This window comes from Lepisosteus oculatus, chromosome 6 (genome assembly GCF_040954835.1).
Source record: "Lepisosteus oculatus isolate fLepOcu1 chromosome 6, fLepOcu1.hap2, whole genome shotgun sequence".
NCBI lineage: Eukaryota > Metazoa > Chordata > Actinopteri > Semionotiformes > Lepisosteidae > Lepisosteus > Lepisosteus oculatus.
Genome location: NC_090701.1, coordinates 55,671,720 through 55,694,624, shown reverse-complemented (window position 1 = coordinate 55,694,624; position 22,905 = coordinate 55,671,720). Strand labels below are relative to the sequence as shown.

At 38.3% G+C, this 22,905-nt stretch overlaps 1 protein-coding gene across 2 annotated transcripts in view; it reads left to right on the top strand.

Moving 5' to 3' along the window:
* Window positions 1-22,905, top strand: part of LOC102684409 (L3MBTL histone methyl-lysine binding protein 4) — a 142,901-nt gene that overhangs the window by 43,428 nt on the left and 76,568 nt on the right. For both annotated transcript variants that reach the window (XM_069191600.1, XM_069191601.1), the window contains exons 12-14: window positions 6-116; window positions 2,751-2,865; window positions 12,527-12,629. In XM_069191600.1, the coding sequence (XP_069047701.1) occupies window positions 6-116; window positions 2,751-2,865; window positions 12,527-12,629 (329 nt within the window). The remainder of the gene's footprint in view (window positions 1-5; window positions 117-2,750; window positions 2,866-12,526; window positions 12,630-22,905) is intronic.

The window sequence follows — 22,905 nt, the reverse complement described above, 5'->3', positions numbered from 1 at the left end:
TTCAGAAACCACCTCATAAGTTTAGAGTGAATATGAAGTTGGAAGCTGTGGATAAGAGAAATCCTATGTTGATAAGGGTTGCTACTATAATAGACACTGAAGACTACAAGATAAAGGTAAGTGAATTCAATAAACGAAATACAAAGACCAGTTAAGAACTAATTTTCCTTCTGAGTAAACATGTTGAATTTTATTAGACTGCAACCAATCTTGTGTCGATAGATGTTTTTTTATATAAACTAATGATGAGCTAATGATACTTTGATGAGCTCATTTCTGGACCAATTGTATGTTCTTTGGGAACTGCAGTCAGAAAGGAAAACTTCAAATCCATTCCACTGAAAGCCTTTAATACAGTCAGCGTTTTAATCCAATAACTGAATCATCAATCAGATAAGTTGAAAGCTCGATAGGAGAAAAAACACATCCAAGCTGTAGAGGCTCCATACCTGTAGGCGAAACATGTTTTTTCCTCTTTCATTTTGCTTTTCAAAGTGAAATTAACATCTATTTGCAAGCTGCAAAGAAACTCTCTGATGCAGGTCCCCACCCAAACATAATTAATAAAACTGGCTGTACAGAGCTCCTGTACCGGAATGGATTAGATGTCTTGTAGCCTGATCTCATTAAGTCTTGGAAGCTATGCAGGGCTAGGGAGACATCCTTAGGGATCGGGAGACATTTAACAACCATTCTGCTGCTGGAAATGGTGTCAGTGGACGAGTAGATGGTGCTTTTTCATTTGATCCACAATTTCCAGCCCGTGACACTTTTCTTTTGAGATCCTTCAAATGAGAGAACAAACAGAGGTCCTCACTTTCCTTCCTTAATTAAAAATTCCACACGATCAGCTATATAACAGAACTGCGGGGCAAAACGGGGATGCCTCATGTCACAAATATGTTAGAAAAAAATATTTGTATCATGAAATGTAACATAATGTTGTATTATGTTGGTAAGACTGAAACTCAGTTGTACACAAATTGGACTCCATTACCCACGCTCATCTAAAGCAACGTGTGTTTGATTTTTTACAGGCTTGTACTCCTTTATGCTTGTGTGAGTGTACAGTATTTGTACAAGCTGTGTTTTATTTCTTACCAATTATCCTGCATATCGATGCTTTTGATTATCAGAATGGAAATTGGCATATTTTAGTTCTTTACTTTACTATTCCTTTTATTACCCCGCAAGAAAGAGTGGGAGTGAGCATTCTTGTTCTAATCCGACATGGGAAATTGACATGAGGTGTTTTGGGTTGTAAAGCACAATAAAATGTACATTGCATATCAGCTGGGATCTTCTCAGAAAAAGGTCAGATTTCAAAGAGAACACTGTTTAACTTAAAATTCAAAATGCATCTCTCAGTACCGGAAGAGAACTTGTATCAGGTATGCAAACACTGATCTGTGTTATATTTGCAATGTGGGTTCATGCTCCTATTTTATATCACAGGAGTTCATGCTGCCTGCTGGGCAGCTTTGTGGATTTGACAAGAGTATAAAGTCCTTCACTAATTATTTTGATCTTGTGCGTTAGTCTTTGGGAGACTGATTTGTTTTCAGAGTGATGTCTGTAGCTTTCATCCTGCTTTTCTATTCTTTATTTAGGGTGAAACAAGTTTCCTCTGAGGATTACTTAAAGAAGGGTTAAGTGACTGGATTGATTTTATTGACTAAGCGTTACAAAGGAAACTGTCCAAAACCGATCAATCTGTGTCTTTGGAAACAGTGCAATCCAGTGTTATTAATTGATTTTGTGCTGGAGGAAATAATGACATACTGTACAGTATATCATATAGAAACAATTATCTCTGGCAATTACAGGTTTTTCTGTGTAGCCAGTTCCGGAGGCTTGGAAAGCTTTTGAATTTGAAGTGGAACTGTTCATTTATCCCAGCATCATCATGATGACGATGATGACGATGATGATGATTATTATTACCACCTAGTACTACCACCATAAACCTGATTTAAGTCTCAGAAGCTCAGCAAGAGTTAGTTGGTCAGTACTGGGATGTCGAACTTCAGGTGATAACTTTGTTGCTTTTGGAAGTGACTTTGGTGGACCAGAAATCGGTGAAATTAACTTATCTCCAACATTTTACAAAGCAGTGCCCCAGCAGCATGGTGACTTCAGACACGGTGCTGTAGTGTCCTGACTTAATTACACTTTGGTCTTGCATTATCTGCCCTACACCAGTTTCCTGCTTAATTCAGTAGTTGAAGCAATTTCTCACTTCTTCATCTTATCTGCTGTATAGGATTGCTGGTGCGTTATGGCGTCTTGCCCAGAGAGATGCTGTGCTTAAATAGCTTCTCTCCTACTGTACAGTATATGTAAAGCATTTAAGGGTGAAAAGTACTACATGATTACAATTCATTATTATTAGTTACTGCATTGCATATGGGATCTTTATGCATCGGGCATTTGATCTTACATAACAATGAAAATATACTGTGGATTCTCAATGGAAACTTTATGTCTATAAAACCTTGTTTAATTCTCCAAGCACTTCATGTTTCTTTCTTCCATAATTAATAATGTTATTGTAGTAATAAAGAATAATGTATATCTGTTTTTCTTTCTGCAGAATTAATGTTTAATGCTGAGTAACTTTGCTTACACCAATGTGACTTTGGATTGTATTATGACTTTGACACCATTCAGATGTAGCAGGAAAATCTCGTAACTGTAACTGAAAACTGGTCTGTAATCGTACTTGGGGTACATGTCTCTTGCCCATACAGGTGCATTTCGATGGCTGGCATCACAAATTTGATTTCTGGGCAGATTCTGACTCTACAGATATTCATCCTGTTGGGTGGTGTGCCAGGACTGGTCATCCTTTGGAAATGCCACTCAGTAAGTAAATATTTACTTCTTTGTGTGTGCATCGGAATATTTAAAAATCCTACATACTGTAAATTTAAAAATTGTTTAACGAAAAGTAAAAATGTTCCAAGATATGCAGCAGTTTTCCTTTAAATACAGCGTACCTGTATTGTTTTGTAGTTACAGTATATCTCTTTTAAACATATATTTGCTTGAAGCATTTCATATACATATTTAATCAGACTTTTCAAACATCTTATATATGTTTAGGCAGACATACCAGTGGCTTAAAAAGAATAAATGAGCAGAATACACACAAAAATACAAAAGGTATGTTTATGATTAATTCTTGACTTACGTAAAACAAATACAAGTTTATTTTAAGGTTTGTGTGGTATTTGTAGTCGCATGCCAATGAGGTACTTAAGGGAACTTGTATCTGCCTGATCTCCTCTTGTGTCTGTGCAGCAAAAGCACAATTAATCCTTTGAAGAAAGAAAGGAAATGAGCATTGCTGTTTTTCTCTGACATGGCAAATTGACATGAGGTGTTTTGTATTATAAAGCGGAATAAATTGTGCATTGCATATCAACCGGGGTCTTTAAAAAAAAGATCAGATTTCAAACAGAATGTTGTTAAACATGAAATTCACCAGTGCATCACTCAGAAGAGAGCTTGTGTCAAGTGTGTATCCTGTGATCTCTGTTATATTTGCAATGTGGGTTCATGCTTCTATTTTATATCACAGGAGTTCATGCTGCCTGTGGGACAGCTTTGTGGATTTGACAAGGGTATAAAGTCCTTCGCCCTGCCTTATACCCATTGCCTGCCAGGATAGACTTTGGCTCCTGCTCAGTCTGAATTTGAAGTAGCCATTAGAAAATGGATGGATAAAGTCCTTCGCTGATTAGTAGTACTTAGAGAACGCAGAGAGAAAAATGAAAAAGTTGTTTTCTGTTTTAGAAATAATAATAATAATAATTCCATGCAGTTATATAGTGCTTTTCTGGACACTGCACTCAAAGCGCTTTACAGGTAATGGGGATCCCCTCCACCATCACCAGTGTGCAGCCCCACCTGGATGATGTAGCCATAGTGCGCCAGAACGCTCACCGCACATCAGCTCTCAGTGGGGAGGAGAGCAGAGTAATGAAGCCAGTTCAGAGATGGGGATTATTAGGAGGCCATGATTAATAAAGGCTAACAGGAAATTTGGCCAGAATTTGGAGAGTCAGGATCTCAGTTTTACGTCTCATTTGAAGGACGGCACCTTTTTACAGTATAGTGTCCCCGTCACTATCCTGTGGCGTTAGGACCCACGTGGACCGCAGGGTGAGCACCCCCTACTGGTCCCACTAGCACCGCTTCCAGCAGTAACCTTAGCTTTCCCAGAAGGTCTCCCATGAAGGTATTGACCAGGCTCACACCTGCTTAGCTTGAGTGTGTTGACACTTGTGAGTTGCAGGGTGATATGGCTGCTGGCCATTCCTGGCTTACTACTATGGCATAGTTACGCTATCCTTAAAAGGAGTGCTCTCACCAGCCAGCAAGAAGGAAGATGAAAAAAACACAAAAACATCCACCTGTTGTTTATGGCCAGGTTATTTATTTTTTAAGGAGAGCGAAACAGTGGTTTGTCACTGTCACTATTGTTCTTAAAAAGCCTCTGCAACAAAAAATAATGTACTGTAACTAAAAGGGAAAGATAATTGCACAAAAATTAGAAATGACCAATATTAACTGAACTCCAGTGTTTGCATACAATAACACGAGTGTCTTACTGCATCACTGCTGGTGACCAAACAAAATCCATTAATCGTATTTATACATGAAAGGAATTCTCATGGGATAATCTTTCCATTATAAAGCAGCAAGAAGCTTTGGTGACCAGCTGATTGTGTAAAATTATTTGTCTTAAGCGAAACATGCAGGCTGGATTCTCATTGATCTTACCCTACTGTATATTGAGTGTAGTATGCTGAAGTAACTAGTACTGTACTGTACATGATACTGGAAGGAACAAGCCGTTTCTTCCTAATGCTTTCCTTAAGTGTCTCCCACATGTATCCACATTGCATACTGTGCCGTTCATCACCATGGAGGGAGCTGTGGGGACTAGAACAGGGACCAGTGCAGTCAACATGTTTTCATTTTTTGTTGAACACTTCCACAGCAAGTAGATGAGCTGATAGGAATTATTCTGCTGCCAGCATCCCTTCCCAAAAAAATATCATTCTTACTACAAAAACGATCATTGTTTATAGCAGACTACATTCTCATCATCTACAATAGTTCATCAACAGGTTGTGTGTACAGCCCAATCTTTCTGTTCAGGATAAGGGTAAAGGGAGGAGACAGGCACCATTACATACATAGTCTGTGAGTCAAATAAGAGGGTGCCAAGGATGATTTGCGCTTGGACTAAAATTCCTTTGCTTTGGACCAGAGCTTTACATGGGAGAAAATATTGATCACATCAAGATGAACATGCGTTTGGAAAGCCGTTATTTCTATTCGCATCAAACAATACGCATTTAACCTGACACTGTTGAACTTCATGTATACAAAAGACAGAACACGTGCTGCTATGCAATATACTGTATTAATATACTGTAGCAGGCAACAGTGTTCACAAATTAACTATTCTGTTTAAACTGAATCATTTTCTGGTATACACAAGATACTTTTCTCGTATAAAAGAGGTAGTTTTTATTGTATAAATGAGTTTTTTTTTTCCTCCTTGGCGCTTATAAGCTTCCGTACAATACGGTGTCTGAAAGAATCGATGTATTGACTAAGCCTTGATATTGTTCACCTGATGAACTACAGTATAACATTTGAAACAGGCGGATTGTGTATGTATTTGTTCTTGCTATTACCAAATGAGGAAGTCGAGTTCCAAGGAAGTGGTGTTGAATTATGGTTGTGTGCATCAGTTTATCATTTTGCATTGCTCATGCATCTTCCTTTCATATTATTGTAATGACTCACTTAATTATGCAGGACGTTTGCTGTGTGCATCCAATTGATTTAACTGTGTATGACATTATCTCAATATACTGTTAACACGAGTAAGAATAAGTATATTGCAAAGAGAATTTGTGTTTTCATGCTTGTGCTGCCTTTTTCTCCTTCAGATAATTTACATTTTATTTCTGCCGAGATCAAGACATTTTGAACAGATATGTAGTGAAGTAGAAGAAAAGCATAAACCTTTCATTACAGGCCATGCTGTCAGCTACTTTTTTTCTTACGTAATAGTGTTACACTATTTTACATAATTATATTCCTAAGTGCATTGTGGTTTTTCTTTGCTATCAATATCAATGCCTTTACCACAATTCAAAGGCTAAATAATCCTGTGCCTAAATTGTGCTGTTATGGGAAATCTTTTTTTTTGTAAACATTTTATTTTCCCAAACACACCAAAATAAGGATGGGAGACCTCAAAGTAAAAAGGGGTTGCTGCTGGGAGTGGTGTTGGCGGACTAGTTGGTGGGACCAGTAAGTGCCACAGACAGGGGTCAGAACCCTTATGAGGGAGGCAGTGCTGTCCTTCTGGTGAGACGGCACTGGTCATTAAGACAGTCAAGGCCCTGTTCGTAAGCATAAATGTGTCAAGCCCAGTGTCGAAGCTAAATTCCACCCTGGACATGCACAATCAAACTTGCCTGTTGCAGAAGATTTGCATTTTCCTTTGCAGTAACAGGCTGAGAAGAAAAAGACTTGTCAATATCCTGGATATATGCTTGTTAGCTGCAGTTGCTGTACATTCGGTGGCAAAAGCACATCTGGAGCCAGGTTAGAGGATGAAGACTGGGAACTAGTCACTGCACTGGTGAGGACTAAAGGAGCTGATCTGCCCATCCATTTAATATACAAGTGTCTATTCACATATAAATGATAATACTCGCATGAATAATTATTTTAAGGAAATATACACATTAGTTTGGGAGGAACAGCTGTCCTTGTTTTATTAGAATGTACTGTATGTAAAGGAGCAGCGTGCCCTTAAGAGGCCTGTGGGTATTAACAAGGGATGAGGAGATTCCAAAATAAGAAACAGACTCCTAACCCTGCTGGATCAGTTTTTCTGCAGGACTCCAGAGATGGTCCTGCATGAGTGTTGTTTTCTAAAACCAGAGACAAACTGGTATCCCGGGACACCAGGGTAGCAGTTTCAAGTCCGTGAAGAGTCTTTGTTCTGCTTCGCCCGGAAACCCCTTTTTGGTTGTAGTGATATTTTCTGCTAGTTGTTCTATTAAAAAAAAGTTGCAACTCATTGTATAGTGTGGCTTTTATAATGCACCGTGCTCGGGCAACTGCTCGAAACAAGGGGAGGTCTCTGACAAGCTTTTCATTTCAGTGACAACAGCTGAATTAAAATGCTGACGACTGGGCATTTTTTGCTTCATTTTTTTTTCCCTCGGCAGTTTTTTTACCTTCGTCTCCAATTTGATTATTGTCCACAATTTTGTGAATTTTTTCAAGAAAATAATGTGTTCTTTTCAACCAGAGTGCAGTACAAATTGCACGAATCGTGTCATAGCCCTATGTTCAGTAGTTATAAAATAATAGTCATTAGATCTGTGAAAATAGTCTGTTCATTAATATATAATGATTGATCTCATAAATCACGCGGGTGCTGACTTTGTACTCCCTGTGCAATTATTGTTTCTATTTCTCTTCCTATCTCAGTGCTAAATCATATTTATCTTTGTACTGATAGAACAATTTCCTGTTCCCTTTTCTGCACTCCATGACGTGCACCTTTCTTTTTTTCCATCTTATGCATTTAGTTTTTGAGATAAGAAATTGCTTTCTGTGGAAATAAAACCCCTTGGCAGTACGTTAATTGGGGCAGAGTTGTGCAATGTGCTGCTGTATCGGCATTTTATAAACTGTTCTGTAGCAGAACTGGATTATGCAATGGCTTTTGTTCAGTTTTATCATGCTAACATGTTTTTGTTTCATTATGCTAACATACATTTAGAATTTTTCCATAATTTGTAAAATGTGTGAGTTTGTGATTTTATTATCTTTGAAAGAGAAGAAATGTTCAGATCATAGCAGGGATCTTACTTTGTGTAATCCTTCAGTACTTACAAAACTTAAAACTTTATTTCTTAAACATTGCTTTTTATTGTTCATGTCAAACAGTGGTTGATTACCCATGAAGAAAATGGTTCCAATTTAGCATTTTGTGGCTGATTTTTCATTCCCCATGATCCTTGAGCTAAATTTCGAATTTGCCAGGTCGGAATTTTGCTCAAAATGTTTTTTTTTGTAACAAAAATCTGTATGCATCATTGCCTTTGTTATCAATGAAGCTTTGTGCCACCTCCAGGGACTGGATGACATTAGAATTAAAATGTTTAAACATTAGAATTAACATGTTTATACAGTTTAAGTATACTTTTATTAGAGCTGAAGTGTGACCATCCACAAATACAGAAAAGAAGCACTGCAAATCGATACGGATTCACTTAGGAAAGAAGCAGTTCAATTAAATTTGACTTGACTGTTTAACTTTTGCTGTGAGTGATCGTTTCTTGGCTGTGTGTATACTAGTTGCCTTTTAAGATGCTTGATATTTCTGATGTCTTGTAGTAGTTTATAAAGCAATGGGATGATTTGGCAAACATAAGTTCACAGTATTATTACAGAAGCAGTTCCATTTATGGAGTATTTTCGTTTAGGTTATTAAAATATTATTGTAATTTATAAAGAGTGGCCAGCTTAAGATAAGCAAATTAATTTTAAAATAGCCGAAGAATATTAGAACGCTTACCATAACAGAAGTCAAAAACAAGATGAGGCCGTTTGACCAGTCTCAATCATTTAGTTGCCAGGAGACAGTTAATACAGACATTCCATCTTGCCATTCTTGAAAGACGCTAGGGTATTATCTTCATCAGCAACCTTTTGTATAATAAACAGCCCTTGTTCTCAGTTTTGAATATTCTTTCTTGAGTTTTCCACTTGTGTACCTGATCTGTGTTTACTTTTGTTTCCGAAGAGGTCACTTTTAGCTACTTACATCACATTCCCATTGTAGTCTTTTTCATTTCAATTCTGTCCATTCAGTGACTGTGATTCTATCATTCTCTTTTGCCTTTTTTTTGTTATGTTTCCGCACTGTATATGGGAGTAAACATAAAATTTCGGTACTTTTTATTGGTCACTTCTATGAACTCATTGTTTTCCATTTTACATTTAAAATTTGTTTCTGCTTCCTGCAAGCAACATCCCACACTTGTCTTCATGAAATGCTACTAGGTGTTCTCCCAGTCAGATTTAATCGAAATCTTTATGAATTTTTTTTGCTGGTTCTCCAGTGTTTTTTTAATCTTCCTATTTCAGTGTCTTCTGTGAACTTGTCTTGTTTATGGAATATCTTACAAACTATGTCGATAATATAAATTAAGAAGAACAGTGGCTCTAATACAGGTCCAGATTGTGCTCTGCTAATTACATCTCCCCAAGCTGACCACTCACCTTCTATCTCTACTCTGTTTTCTATTCAGTATCCAGTTTTCAATCCGAACCCTTTGGATGCTTACTACTGTATCTTCAATTTAAGAATTAGTCTTTTAGAGGATACAAATGTAAGCATGCCATATACAGACAGCATTTACTGTATGTATCTATTACTGTGCTTGTCACGCTCGTAAACCCCTCCTCTTAAGGACGCTCCAGCCCTTCCTTGTTTTGTACTGATCCCCTGCACCTGCCTCCGGTTCCTGACCCCCGTCCTATAAAAACCAAACGTTCCTGCTAATCTGGGCTCAGCTTTGGATGATGGACGCCCTGAAGCCCGCCTATCCGCAAGGCCAGCAGCGACTCGGCGGTATCCGCTTCAATGACATCCTGACCCTCTGAGTCCGGGACTGGGAGAGTCTGGTCCCGTGACCCCCTTTTATTCCCCCGACCCTCTGCCGGATCCTGCTCCGGCCTTTTAACTCTGTTTGTCTGTCAGGATGGATCTCCCGGTTTTGGACATTGGAACATTCTCGGATTTGCCTCGGATTCCTTCGGACTGTTTGCCCTGGAAACACCCACGCACCTAGAACACGCCCCCTGTTTTCCTTCCAGCTCCTTTGCATGCTTTTTACCTCGTGTTTTCCTCACTCCTCTCTGGATTGTGCTGTCTGCATAGGGTCCTGAACACTTCGTGACAGTTGTCAATTGTTCCCAGAACTAAAAATTAGCTCAATTAAATTGACCTCTTCGAAAATCCATCTTGGCTATCCCCTGGAATCTCCCCTGGAAGTATTTAGCAATTCTGTTGCCAATAAGTCTTACCCCTTTGGTTAATGTTGAAGTATTGCCTTAAGTCATTTTGATGACATTTAAATATCATCCCTCATTTCTTCTAGTAAACTTGGTAACTTCTCCATCAGTCCCTGAAGATTTGTTCATCTTAAGTGCTTCTAATACTTGTAACATACAGTACAGTATATGCCTGCTCTAATGGTATTTAATATGGAAATCATTCCTCAGTCCGGGAAATGTTGTAGATTTATTCTTAAAACACCACTCTAAAAATTTAAAATGCTACATTTCATTCTCTGCTGGTTCCTTATCTGTCATCATCTACCCTCTTCCGCAATGCAGCGCACACTTGGCCAATGTGTAACAACTGTTGTGTGTCAGCAGCCTTACTGCACAACAAATCAGATGGTGGAAATGAGTAATTACTTCACCCGTTGAATTAAGGTTAATTAAAGAATTATTGAAAACCAAGAGTTGAATTTTGGCTTGGACACCAGGGTTAACAAAACTGCTTACAAAGTAGTCCAGGGGATCTTTCGTGTCTGAGTCGTCAGGACTTTGGATTGAAGTCTCATCTGAAGGATGGCACCTCCTGCAGTGCGGTGTGCTGTAACACTGGTTTGTATATTATAGTCCACAGGGAGGATTGTCACCTGCTGGTTCACCAAAACCCCTTGCACAATAACCTGATTTTCTCTAGAGGTTTCCTACCAAACTGCTGACCAGTCTTAGCCTTGCTTACCTTCCAAGATTCAGTGCAATCATGCTAGAACACATTGCGTGCTACTGCCATTCCCATTCAGTTTCTTATAACGCCTGCCTTTTCCTTTCACAGTCGGCTTTCCTTAAATTGTAATTTTTTGCCTGGCTTTATCTGTACAAGCTTCCAAATATATTTCAAAGCCTACCAGAACATGATCATAGTTTTCTGATTGTTCTCTCGCCTCCATTTTCATTGTTGTATCTGGGTTGTCTGAAAACACCAGTTCAGCACAGGCCTTTCCTCTAGTCCGTTCCCTTTTTTTCCCTTTCACTTTTAGCCTCTCATATGCATATTGTCTCTTATTCATGTTCCAATCTGTGTGAGGAATATTAAGATCTCACATCACAGACGCTTCTCATGCTCTGCATACATTCTTCTGTGTGCAATATGTACATTCAGTACTGAAGTTTAACTGATTGGTCTGTAAATGTGGTCATCTGAAATATACTGCACTCCTAACAGGGGGTTTTTGAATATTTTTGTTCAGTCTTGACCCATATGGAATCTGAAACCTGTGCCTGAACCCTCTTTATGATGTTGATTTATGGTTTATGATTCCAACGCAATAACTTCTATAACTTGCATTTTTTTTCCTGGTTGCTAGCATTTAGGTGCAAGCTCTTAATTACCAAGTCCTTGACATTTTGTTTTATCCCATTTGATTAGTACTTAAAGCATGTTTGAAGAAATAATTCTTATGGATTCAAGTTGGGCAAGAGAAGAGAAAATAATATTAAGGTCCCAGAGAAGAAAGTCTTAAAAATACACTCTATGCTGATGTCCCGTGTTCTCTTTAAGAAACTTACTGAAGTTTGATTTTTGGCCTCGTTTTTAGGATGATTAAAAGTTTGGACTCTGAGACTGTAACTTGATTTTTTTTGGCAGGCCTCCCTGTCTTGTAAACAAAAAGGAGGCTCTGTGTTTTCCCAAAATATAATCTTTACAAAATGAATAATGTATAGCCACTAAATATAACTATCTTCACATGTTTACAAAGAGGTCAGAAAAAAACTCCAGATTCCAAACTTAAGTCAATTAAATGGGTATACTGTATTTAATCAAAAGTCACTGATTTAATCACTAGACATTGTTTGCTTTTTTTAGTGCTCCAGGGAAAACCCTTTAGTTTAAGGTGGGGAATGACAGTCGTGTCAGGAGGAATGGTATAGGGTTGGAGTTGGTAAAGAGATGGCTTTTGAAATCACTATAGTTATAAAGATTGTAAAAGTATTAGGTTCTTTTTTTGGCCCAGTGTTTTTAGTGTGGGGTTAGACTGGATTTGCATTATGATTAGCGCTGGAGGTTATGGTTTTACACTGTGATAATGTTTTATCTGATTTCTCAGAAATTAGTCTAGCATCAAAGCAGCTACTGTATGTTTTACACACACAGGAAGAAAAAATACAAACATTACGTTACAGTACATTGTATGTAGTAAACATCACATTACTAGTAAACATTAGATAGCGATACATTTTAAATGTTAGGATTAAAGCTAAGAAGAGAGCTTGGTGAAGGTTCTTTTACAGTACTTCTGTTATTAGTGTTGTCTTAATTATTTACCATAACTATTCTGAATCCTGAATGTCATTTACTTTTTTATTTTTTTTAATTCATATTTTGCTTTAGAGAAGTTGTTTTGGTTTGTTTCAGGACCAGCAGACCTCAAGATCTCAACAACACAGGGAGTTTGCCCTACACCCGGGTGTCGAGGGGTTGGCCACATCAAAGGGGCACGATACACTGGACACCATAGGTGAGTGCTTGAATGACTCCTTTAAAGGGGAACTGCAATGCTGTTTTTATATTTCAGGGTTTGAGAGAATGGGCCTTGATGAGTGCGTTTCAAACCACAATAAAAGTAAAATGTACATACTAACTTGTAAAACCTCCAATTTACATCACAAAATAGATCAGATTTTGTTGTCTGGGCAGCTCCATATTCTGTGATTTAGAATTAGGCAACAAAACGTTGATGTGTTGTGGCCGTGTGACATTGTAAAAAAGCCGGGATTGTGCATACATCTCTTTTACTTGAATAAGACGGTTTTGCCAGCAAATACTGCTTACTTGATATTTCTGCATGCAGATCACGTTGGAACATTTCTGCAGTGAAATGTGTGCTGCACAACCTGTACTCATCCGCTCGTACATAGCATTATATGAGTCATCACAGGGACTAGTGAGCAGGAAGGGCCACTTCATGTCGTAATTCGGAGGAGCTCTCCCCTGGCGAGACCAGGGGTTTGCGACAACATGGCGACTTCCAGTACTTTCACGGAGCTCACGATTTTGTGCTAAATTTGATTTTTTTTTTTTCTATAACATCAATGAATTTATTTTGTTATGGAGATTTAATAACCGGTCTGAGAAATTGGTACTGCAGTTCCCCTTTAAAATGAGTCACAGCCAAGTGAGTCTTCCCCATAGGGACCTGGTGTTACTACAGTAAGTAGTTCTATTAGATGTACTAAGTGCTACTGATATTCAAATGAAAAACCCAGTCCAGACATGTTTAGGTATGCTGCTGAAGCCAAGCTTTTATAGACAGAATGCACTTGTGCCAGTGTGTGGCTCCAGTTCTGAATGTTGAAGTGTTATTTTTTGACGAAAAACCAAGCACGAACAGCCAACATAAGACATGCAAAGCACTAAGGCACTGAATGTACACCACATGTACACCACTCTTCATAAAACAGGAAAATAATACAGTGGATATAAAAAGTCTACACATCCTTATTGAAATTGCAGGTTTTTGTGATGTAAAGCCAGATATCAAGATAAATCATGTCAGACATTTTTCCATCTTTAATGTGACCTTTAATGTGAACAAATAGATAATTATTAGGAAAGATAACTGAAATTAAAAAACCTAAAGCACCCTGGTGTGCAACCCCCCCAAAAAAAAACTATACTTTGTGGAAGCACCTTTTGCATTTATTACTGCAGTAAGTCTTTGTGAATAAGTCTCTATCGACTTTGCACACCTGGACACCTGGAAAAAAGAGCTTTGTTGTTTAAAGGGAGAAGGACAAAGAACAATGCAATGAGTAATTATTGTGCAACTAAATGTGTTACTGTTTACCTCAGATTCATATTTTTTCAATAAACTACAGCGGCCTAACTACTTGCTTACCCTGCAGCTCACCGCTGGCTGCCCACTGAAGCTAAGCAGCTGTGAGCCTGGTCAGTACCTGGATGGGAGACTCCTGGGAAAAACTAAGGTTGCTGCTGGAAGAGGTGTTAGTGGGGCCAGCAGGGGGCGCTCACTCTGTGGCCTATGTAGGTCCTAATGCCCCAGTATAGTGACGGGGACACTATACTGTAAACAGGTGCCGTCCTTCGGAGGAAACGTTAAACCGAGGTCCTGACTCTTTGTGGTCATTAAAAATCCCAGGGCATTTCTTGGAAAGAGTAGGGGTGTTACCCTGGTGTCCTGGCCAAATTTCCCAATGGCCCTTACCAATCATGGCCTCCTGATAATCCCCATCTCTGACTTGGCTTCATCCCTCTGCTCTCCTCCCCACTGAGAGCTGGTGTGTGGGGAGCGTTCTGGCGCACTATGGCTGCCGTCAAATCATCCAGGTGGGGCTGCACATTGGTGGTGGTGGAGGGGATCCCCATTACCTTTAAAGCACTTTGAGTGGAGTGTCCAGAAAAGCCCTATATAATTGTAAACAATTCTATATGCTGCTATCTTCCGTAACCTCTGAGCATTATCAAAATGCTCAGTGTTGTGCCAGTCTGACGTACTTTTCCCACAGTAAAGGACATTATATTAATATAATTTATACATTAATTTGGAAAAATAAGTGCTTGAAAAGCTGAGAAGGCAAAGGGATGCCACTTATCATGAAATATTGAGCATGGTCTTGTGGCTTCTTTTTGTCTCAGTTTTATCTCAGGTTCCAAAGTAAATCACAGTTGGAAACCTAAAACGTACAGTATTTGCAAAACTAACAAACTAAGCACAAAGCACACAGATTGTTACTTACAAGTAGTTACAGTACGTGTGACTGGGACCAGCTTTTTACAGAATCAAAAACTCGACAAGAAAAATAGTCACGTATAAGACCTTCTGTGACATTTGCTAGTAGCAGCATGTTTGTTTATATGTGGGGCAAGAGGTGCAGCATAATGGTCCTCCTGAGCTTGTGATTTATCCTCTGAAGTGCTGATGTAACATTTACAGGATAAGGCAATTTTGTGCAATCTTCTAACATTACCCACCTTCAGAGAATGATAGTTTAGTGCACCTGAGTTATCAACACATCTCCTGGAAGAAGAGCAGTGCTTTGATCTTTGTCCCATGGGCTTCCTTTTTACTTGCTATACTCTCAGGGCGGTCTGCTAGTGCCTGAGATCTTTCAGGTTCATGACGTGTTTGGGTGCCACATGTTCTCTGCAGCAGCCTGTAAGGTGGTCAGGCCCCTTCCTTTTCTCAAACCCAGGTCACCCGACCCACACTTACTGTACCTCTTTATTCAAATCCTTTGGCATTTCACCTTTCACATTTTAATCACCATGACCCCTTTGTCTGTTTTGGGACCCTTTCCTCTGTGAGCTCCCCTCACTGCATGGAGCTCTTTCACGCCACCAGTCCATCTTATTCCGTGCTTCTTCACTGCACTCTGTGGTTCCTCTCACCACATGAGAAACCAGGCTGCTCCCTCTCTTACCGGTGGCCTGGCCAGGCCAATGAACTGCCCTTTCATTTAATCTGTTGCACCTGGGGTCCCTTTCCTGTCTCTTCTCCCGTCTTGAACCACCCCTCAGCCCATGGGTGACCCCAGGCCAGTTAGCCTCTCTCCGGCTCTCCCAGGGATTGCAGTCCCCAATCCTGGATCTCCACTTTGCACTGAGAGAGACCCTGTTTTCAACAGCAGGCCTGCGCCATCTCCATTTTCCTATAACTGGATCTGGAAAACAAGTCACCCTTTCCACCCCCATGTTGCCCCTTAATATGGCATCCCACACCATAGTGTGGCACGAGTGATTGAGCTCAACACTGTGATGTTGAGAGAGTACAGAAAGGGATGTTCTCCAGCTGGACTGGTAATAGAAACTAATGAAAAGGAGCACAGTAGAGTCTTTTTAGCTGCCAGTTCTGGTACATACACACACAATGTTCTCTAAGTTTGTCTTCAGTGTCCCTTTGTCACCTTGAAAACCTCATGTTTTCCTATAAAAATATCCTCATTGTGTCTCCCTGTCAAAGGTCAGGTCAAGATATCTTGGAGATCACAGTCCCATGGGACTATTAGAGCAATACATGCATTGAATTCCACTGTTATGGTATCATAAGAGCCTCCTGTTTCTCTGAGATTGATTAAAATCCTGTGTGGTCCCAGTCAGGACCACTGGTGCTTCTTCAGTTGTACCGTCGCAATACTTTCTGCATCTGTACGTGATTTTTTTGTTCTCTAATGCAAAATTAATTCCTGTCAAGGAAGTAAGATGTTATGTGGATGCAATAGATGATCAATTTGTATAGCTTCAAAATTCAAGGTTAGAAGCCAGATAGATCAAGCTTTTATTTTTTGTTTCTGGTTCACAGTTCTGCCTGGAAGGAACTGTCCATTCCTATAGCAAAAGTGTCTGCCATGAATTTAAATCAATTCAGACATGCTCAGTTACTGTATCTAGATTTTCATGACATCTGCTGTTAAGAAGTTACACGCAGAGAAAATGGTAGAAATCTCATTTACCAAATATAAAAAAAAATGTTATATGAAATGTGTTTATGTCAAGGACTAATTTTCCGATTAATCAGGCTGGGAGCACCAAATCAATTTCAATGGTGAAATGAGTCTTGTTAGACTATTGAATTACACACAGCTCAGTCTGTGAACCTCTACAGTACCTCACAGTAATATTGGAATCTGTGTGTTTTGGTTCTTCACAAGTAAAATATAGCCTAAGAACTCTTTTCTTCATTTGAGTAAAGCTTGTTATAAATTCCCTAAGGATTTATACAGTTATCCAGCATAGCATTTTAACATTATTGAAAAAACCCAATAGTTTATAGTACATTGACTATTGTCACAGTTGTTACTCTAAAACCACAAGTAACATAAATGTTTTAAGGAAGAACAGGGTTCTGGTGAGTCAAATTCTGATGTCTTTACCGCAATTAAGAAAATGTAATTTAATCTAAATTTACTGCAATTAAGGTTAACCTTGTCTCTCACTCGCTTTTTGAAACAGAACAGCAAGCTTTTAGTGTTGAAGATGAACACAATTGCCATGCAAAAACATATATTTTTATTATTAGTCAGTAATAGTTTGTTGCCTTATAAAGTGTAAAAAAGGTCAGAGAGTCAGACAGTTAGCTCAGCAATAAACCAAGACTGCTGTTCCCTTCATGTCAATTAATCTGAGCGTAGGATACATGAATTACATCTCCTTTTGAGACACCTTGGCTGGTCAGGAATGTGAAGAACAATAAAACAATTCTTAAAGACTTCGTTGTTAATTCATAACAAGGCAAAGGTTCCTTCAGCTGAAACTACTGGGATTCATCATTCAAAATTTTTATTTTAAAAATGGAATATTTAGCTCTTGAAGAAAGATATAAGATGTGAAAAAAGGGGTTAACTGATTTCTTCCTGCACAAAGACTTCTTGTGATACAAGACATTCCATGCCTAAGCACCTTTGAGTTATTGCAGGGATGGGAGTTAATTGATATGAAATTCTAAGTGCAAGATAGAGACCCCCCTAACTAAGGAAAGATAAAACCGTCCATTAAAAGTGTTCAAGGTCTTGAACCATGGTAACAATTTGTTGTTTAAACTTAATCTCGGGTTCCAGAACTTATTTGTCTGTTACTACACTCTCTTGCATGCATTGAACTTGGAGTTTATCCTCTTATAAATCTAGGATATGTATTTATTGTTCTAAATTGGGATGAATTGCCTCTGTCATCAACAAAGTCAATAATCAAAACTGTAGTGAGTTAGTTACCTGTTTTCTTGGAAAGGATCGTCATTCCTTGTTTTGTGATGTTGTAATTGTTCTTGTTGTGTAAATTGCATGTAAGACATGCAAGACATGCAATTTCATCCAAAAATGCACGTGTATTCTGGAAAGCATATAAAATGTTACTGGTCATTAGTTTGACATACTTGTTCTTGGTGAGACAGGGAGTATATACAGGTACCTTTAAATCTTAAATGTAATGTGATATTAAAAGAAGGTTAACATTTTCTTCCAGTGTTACCATTCAGAGATCAATTCCTAGAGGTGACCTTTACCAATTTGTCGTCGTAACCACTGCAGACATTTGCTTCCATATTGTACTATAGCACATTTTTCGTCTTGTTTGAAAATCAATACCACATGATCAATGGCCCTTGACAAGGAGGATGGTTCTGATACTTCCTTAACCTTTATGTCAGTGGATTGAATGAGTCTTGTCTCTCTGCGGAAGCTGGAAACAGGAAGAGGCTGTTTGGTCAGTCCATTTATTCAGGAAAGCATCTGGCTGAAATGAACCTTTTCTTTCAGTGAAATATTGTTAAGTCTTTGATTTAAAAAAAAAATTATCGTGTGAAGTGAACATTCATCTAGATTTCCAGGGTACATAAAGCTCTCACCAGTAATGCAATAGTTGGATTTCGTATTTATCCTTTATTTTTTCTCAAATTAATAATATTAATAGAAATTGCGTTCATGATATGCAAATTTTAATTTAGGTTGTGTTTTCAGCAGCTCAGTCTCTCATTGTACAAGGTAAATAATAGGGATTACGATTTAGGTGTAAAATCTGCATTTGTAAATAGACTTGTTTTATAAATGCACAGTAAATGAGGATTTGGGATATTTATGTAGGAAAAGTTTATTTACATTGTAAGACAATTGTAAACCAAAACAGTGAAAAATGTGAAAACTAAAATAATTTACATGGTATAAAGAATTGTTCATGCTCTATAATAACAGTAAATGAAAGTGATTTGTGCATCTTATTGAAAGTGGCAGTTCTTGCCTTCAATTTAAGTTCATGTGGTGTTTTGTTTCCATACCATGGGTGTCATTAGGCCTCAATATCATTGCAAAAAGGTGTGGGTTTGTCAGCAAAAGAATTAAGAAAAATATTACATCAAAATAGCTTGAGTATGAGTTATCAATCACATAGAGAATTATCACATATAGGGGACGCCAAGTGAGCTCATGTACCCTCTTTAATCAATTTGGTGGTGGAGAAATAAAAATCCAGTTGCACACAGAAGGAGGGGGTTCTAACACATCACCATCTTCAATCCAATCCTCTCTCCCACTCTGATGTTTGATTCCTAACTCTGAGTACCCCCACTACACTCAGAAGCGGAACAGGATACTGCTTTCATTAAGCCTAATCCTCCATTCTCATCTGATGGCAGGCTCTATCTTGCCTAAACCTAAGCAGTTCCACAAGCATACAAATGTGGCTCATTTTCCTCCATTTAGTCTGAACCCCTCCAGTGCTCAGTACCTTTTTAGATTTTGGTTCATGGAGGAGGAATTTGGTGGCGCTGAGTGACTGTATTCTGTAGCTCCCTCTCTCCTGTCTTGACTGGCTCAGCCACCTGCTAATGTCTCTTTGCCATGCCTCCTTGCTGTCTGTCTGCTGTACACCCCTTGGTCACATGAGCTGCTGGTCATTTTCATTGGGCGTTTGGCCCAATCATCTGGCCTCTTCTCAAAACTGTAAACTAGATACAGGTTGTTACCTCTAATTGTCTCCCCAGTTTCGGGTTTTTTGTTTATCTTGGTTGATTTTTTAGGGGACAGTTTAACTATTCTTCAAATATGTATCTATTATTCATTAACAGCACTTGTTTCGTTCGGGTTTCTGTCTTGTGGACTACAGGGAGTGCACATTATTCTGCTTTTTCTTGTTTCGCAGGTCCAACCCTCCTTTGTTTAGGAACAACCGTCTAGATACAGTACATCGGTCTGTTTTAAACGGGCATGCTTTTTTTTTTCCTTTGAAAAAAGGTACAGGGTGGGGATCAACAAAAACTGCGTCTGCTCACGTTGTTTTGGTGGGGGTGATGTTACAAGACATGTTGTCGGGAAAACGGCCATAAAAATGTTTAAAAGCTTTGTGTGTTTTCTGTGTATGTATACAGTATATGCATATTTAGACTTTAGGCATGTCAAGTGGTATTGTATGATGATGACTCATCCAGCTTTCTTCCAGTGATTCCTAGGAGATATAAATCCGTGAAGTTGCAGATGCCCTGCTTGCCAGATCTGAACCCCATTGAATGTGCGACATCTAGAGCTCACAGTCACATGGTTGTCCAGACTTTATGACCAGACTCGGTTTTAAATGTAAAATTAATTCAGGAAGATCTGTAGAATTTTGTTCTCACTTTGAATTTACAGTGCGTTTTGTGCCTTTCATTTTCCTTATGATATCATTGTTAATATGATGCACGTATGAGAGACACAATTCTTTTGATCCTTAGGATACATATTTTTACAGATAATCTAATTCGAGCAAACGCAGAATTTTGATTTTTTTTCCTGGGTTTTCCTTAAGTGAGAGGTCTAATCACTATTAAATTGATGTCGTTTCCCACAAAGGAAAGCAATAAATCATTCTGAAGCGTGTCCTATTATAGTACCTGTAAGTATATATGCCATATTATTCATATGGTGCTGCAGTGATTTGTGAGCTCTTAAGAAATAGGACATCCTGAAATTGTCAAATAATTTACATTCTATTTGCATAATTTACATTAGATTTGCATGTTATTAGCTTTGAGCAAAAGCTTTTTTTATGTGAAAGTAAATTTTTACAACAGCCTTGAGAAAAACAGCAATGTCATTGTATGCCCTTTAAATGGAGAGTTGTTTTCACTTATAAGAAGAATCTATAGTTAATTCAGATTATCTTGTAATATAGAGCATGGGTGCTTTAATGGGCCATGTCTAATTATCTGATGGCTAAAGGGCCCTTCTGTAGATAAACCTGCCACAGATAACGATGAAGCAGGAGATATCCACTCACAGCAGTATTTAGATGTGAATTAGGCTAATTATAATTTAGGCAATTAGTATCTTCCGTTGCCATTAGTGCAATTCAAAGACGAAATACATCTACAAGTTTGTTCCCTTTGTCTGAAGCATGTGTTTATGCCCTGTTGCTGGTAATTGTAGCTTTAAGAGTTGTAATGCTTTAACATCATTTGGCCTTGTATATGATTTTTACAAATCAGTGTTCAATTACAATATTACAATATACAACAGCGTTCTAATTTACAGAGTTTTCTTTTCTTGGGTTAAAGTAATATTTATTATTCTCTGTAATCATAATCAAGCATTTGATTTTATATTTACTTTGATTAATTTTACTATATTTGAAAATATAAAATCTAAAAGAATATTGCAGATGCAATAGCAGTACTAAAACCACTGAAACAGATGATCACAGGTGTCTTCAATAAATCACATGCTTATAAATATCACAAAAGCATTAAGCCATAATTCACCAAACAAAGGGGAAGTCCAAATGTTTTCTTTTATTAACTTGTTTAGCCAATACTCAATTGTACTCAATACTTGCACGCATTCAATTTGACTTCTTTAAAAACTATCCAAGGATCAGTAAAACTGAAAAATATAACAAGGCATACAGCTAATGAAATGTTATTCTCTACTGTACATACTGTAGCATGTCCTTCCAAGCCTGAAGATATGGGCATGTACATGTAGCTTGGAGATATATACTTCTGAAATATTTGTCTTTGATATGTGGAAGGTTGCTACTTGGTTGCTACAGAGATGCTACTTAACCGCTCCTCATTACTGACAGTAGTATGTACATTTATTAAGTAAGGAATAGGATTAATTGGAGAGCTTTCTTGTCAATCTTCCATAGTAATCTGAAGGAAACATTGTATATGGCATTACTTAACAAAAGTAATCAACTTTTCATGTGGTATTAATCATCACTTCATCTGTTTATTTCTGTTCATCTGTTATATTTTTAGAATTTACTTCTAAAATAAGTAACAGATAATATTCTTTGAATACCAGCGTCAGATCAAAACCTACAACACTCTAAAAAGTATGCAGTTTTTATATAAACCCACCTGGAGCAGCATGCTTCATCATAGTTATATTGCGTAGGTGTAAAAATGATATGTGGATTTAGGTCCCTTGAATTAATAACTGAAGTTGATTAATAACTTACCCACTCTCATTAGACAAAGACTTTATAATAAATGGGTGGTAAAAGCAAACTTAATGTGTCTACCCTATGATGGAATTTTATTGATTATGGTACAATAATATTTTACCAAAAAACATGTAAGGGAGATGCTTTTTATAATTTACAATTGCCAGTTATTATTACACCCAGCTGAACTGGAATAGCTTATAGTGTTTGTCACAACACTAAGCCCTAACGTCTTCTACGGGGGAGAAATTTTAAGCATAGGCAAACTCCTCAACCCTACCTATCTTCATGAGCTATGATCGGTCAGATAAAATATCGTTTGACTGACTAATGAAAAGGACAGACGATTGTAAGAGTCCATACTTCAATCATCTTGCTGGCATTTTTTAGCTATTAATGTACTAGACATATTTGTGGCAGTTGATTACCCTTCTATGGACGTAGGGTCCGGGTCTTGCTAGAAGGGACACTTTCCCTGTGTTCCTTTTTTTAGGTGACTGAATGAATGCCACACTACTCCTCCGGCAACCAGTTTATAGTTCTCTAAGTGGAGATCACAATTCTCTGTCCAGGAACTGTTTTTGTCAGGGCTGTGTATTACACTGTATCAGGTCCCTGTTGTCCAGTTAGTTCTAGCTGTCATGGTGCCCTTCTCAGAAGCCAGCACATCTTGTTCAAACCATGACATAACCACGCCATAAGACAGCTTCATTCACATTGGGCAATCTGTAGAGTGCCCTAGATATTGAAGCATTTTGTGGGCTGTTACCACACCCAGACACTTTCATCAGAGGTGGGAAAATGGACTTTCCCAGTTGCATTCCCAATATAGAACTCTCCATCGTTAGTGGTCTCAGGACCTC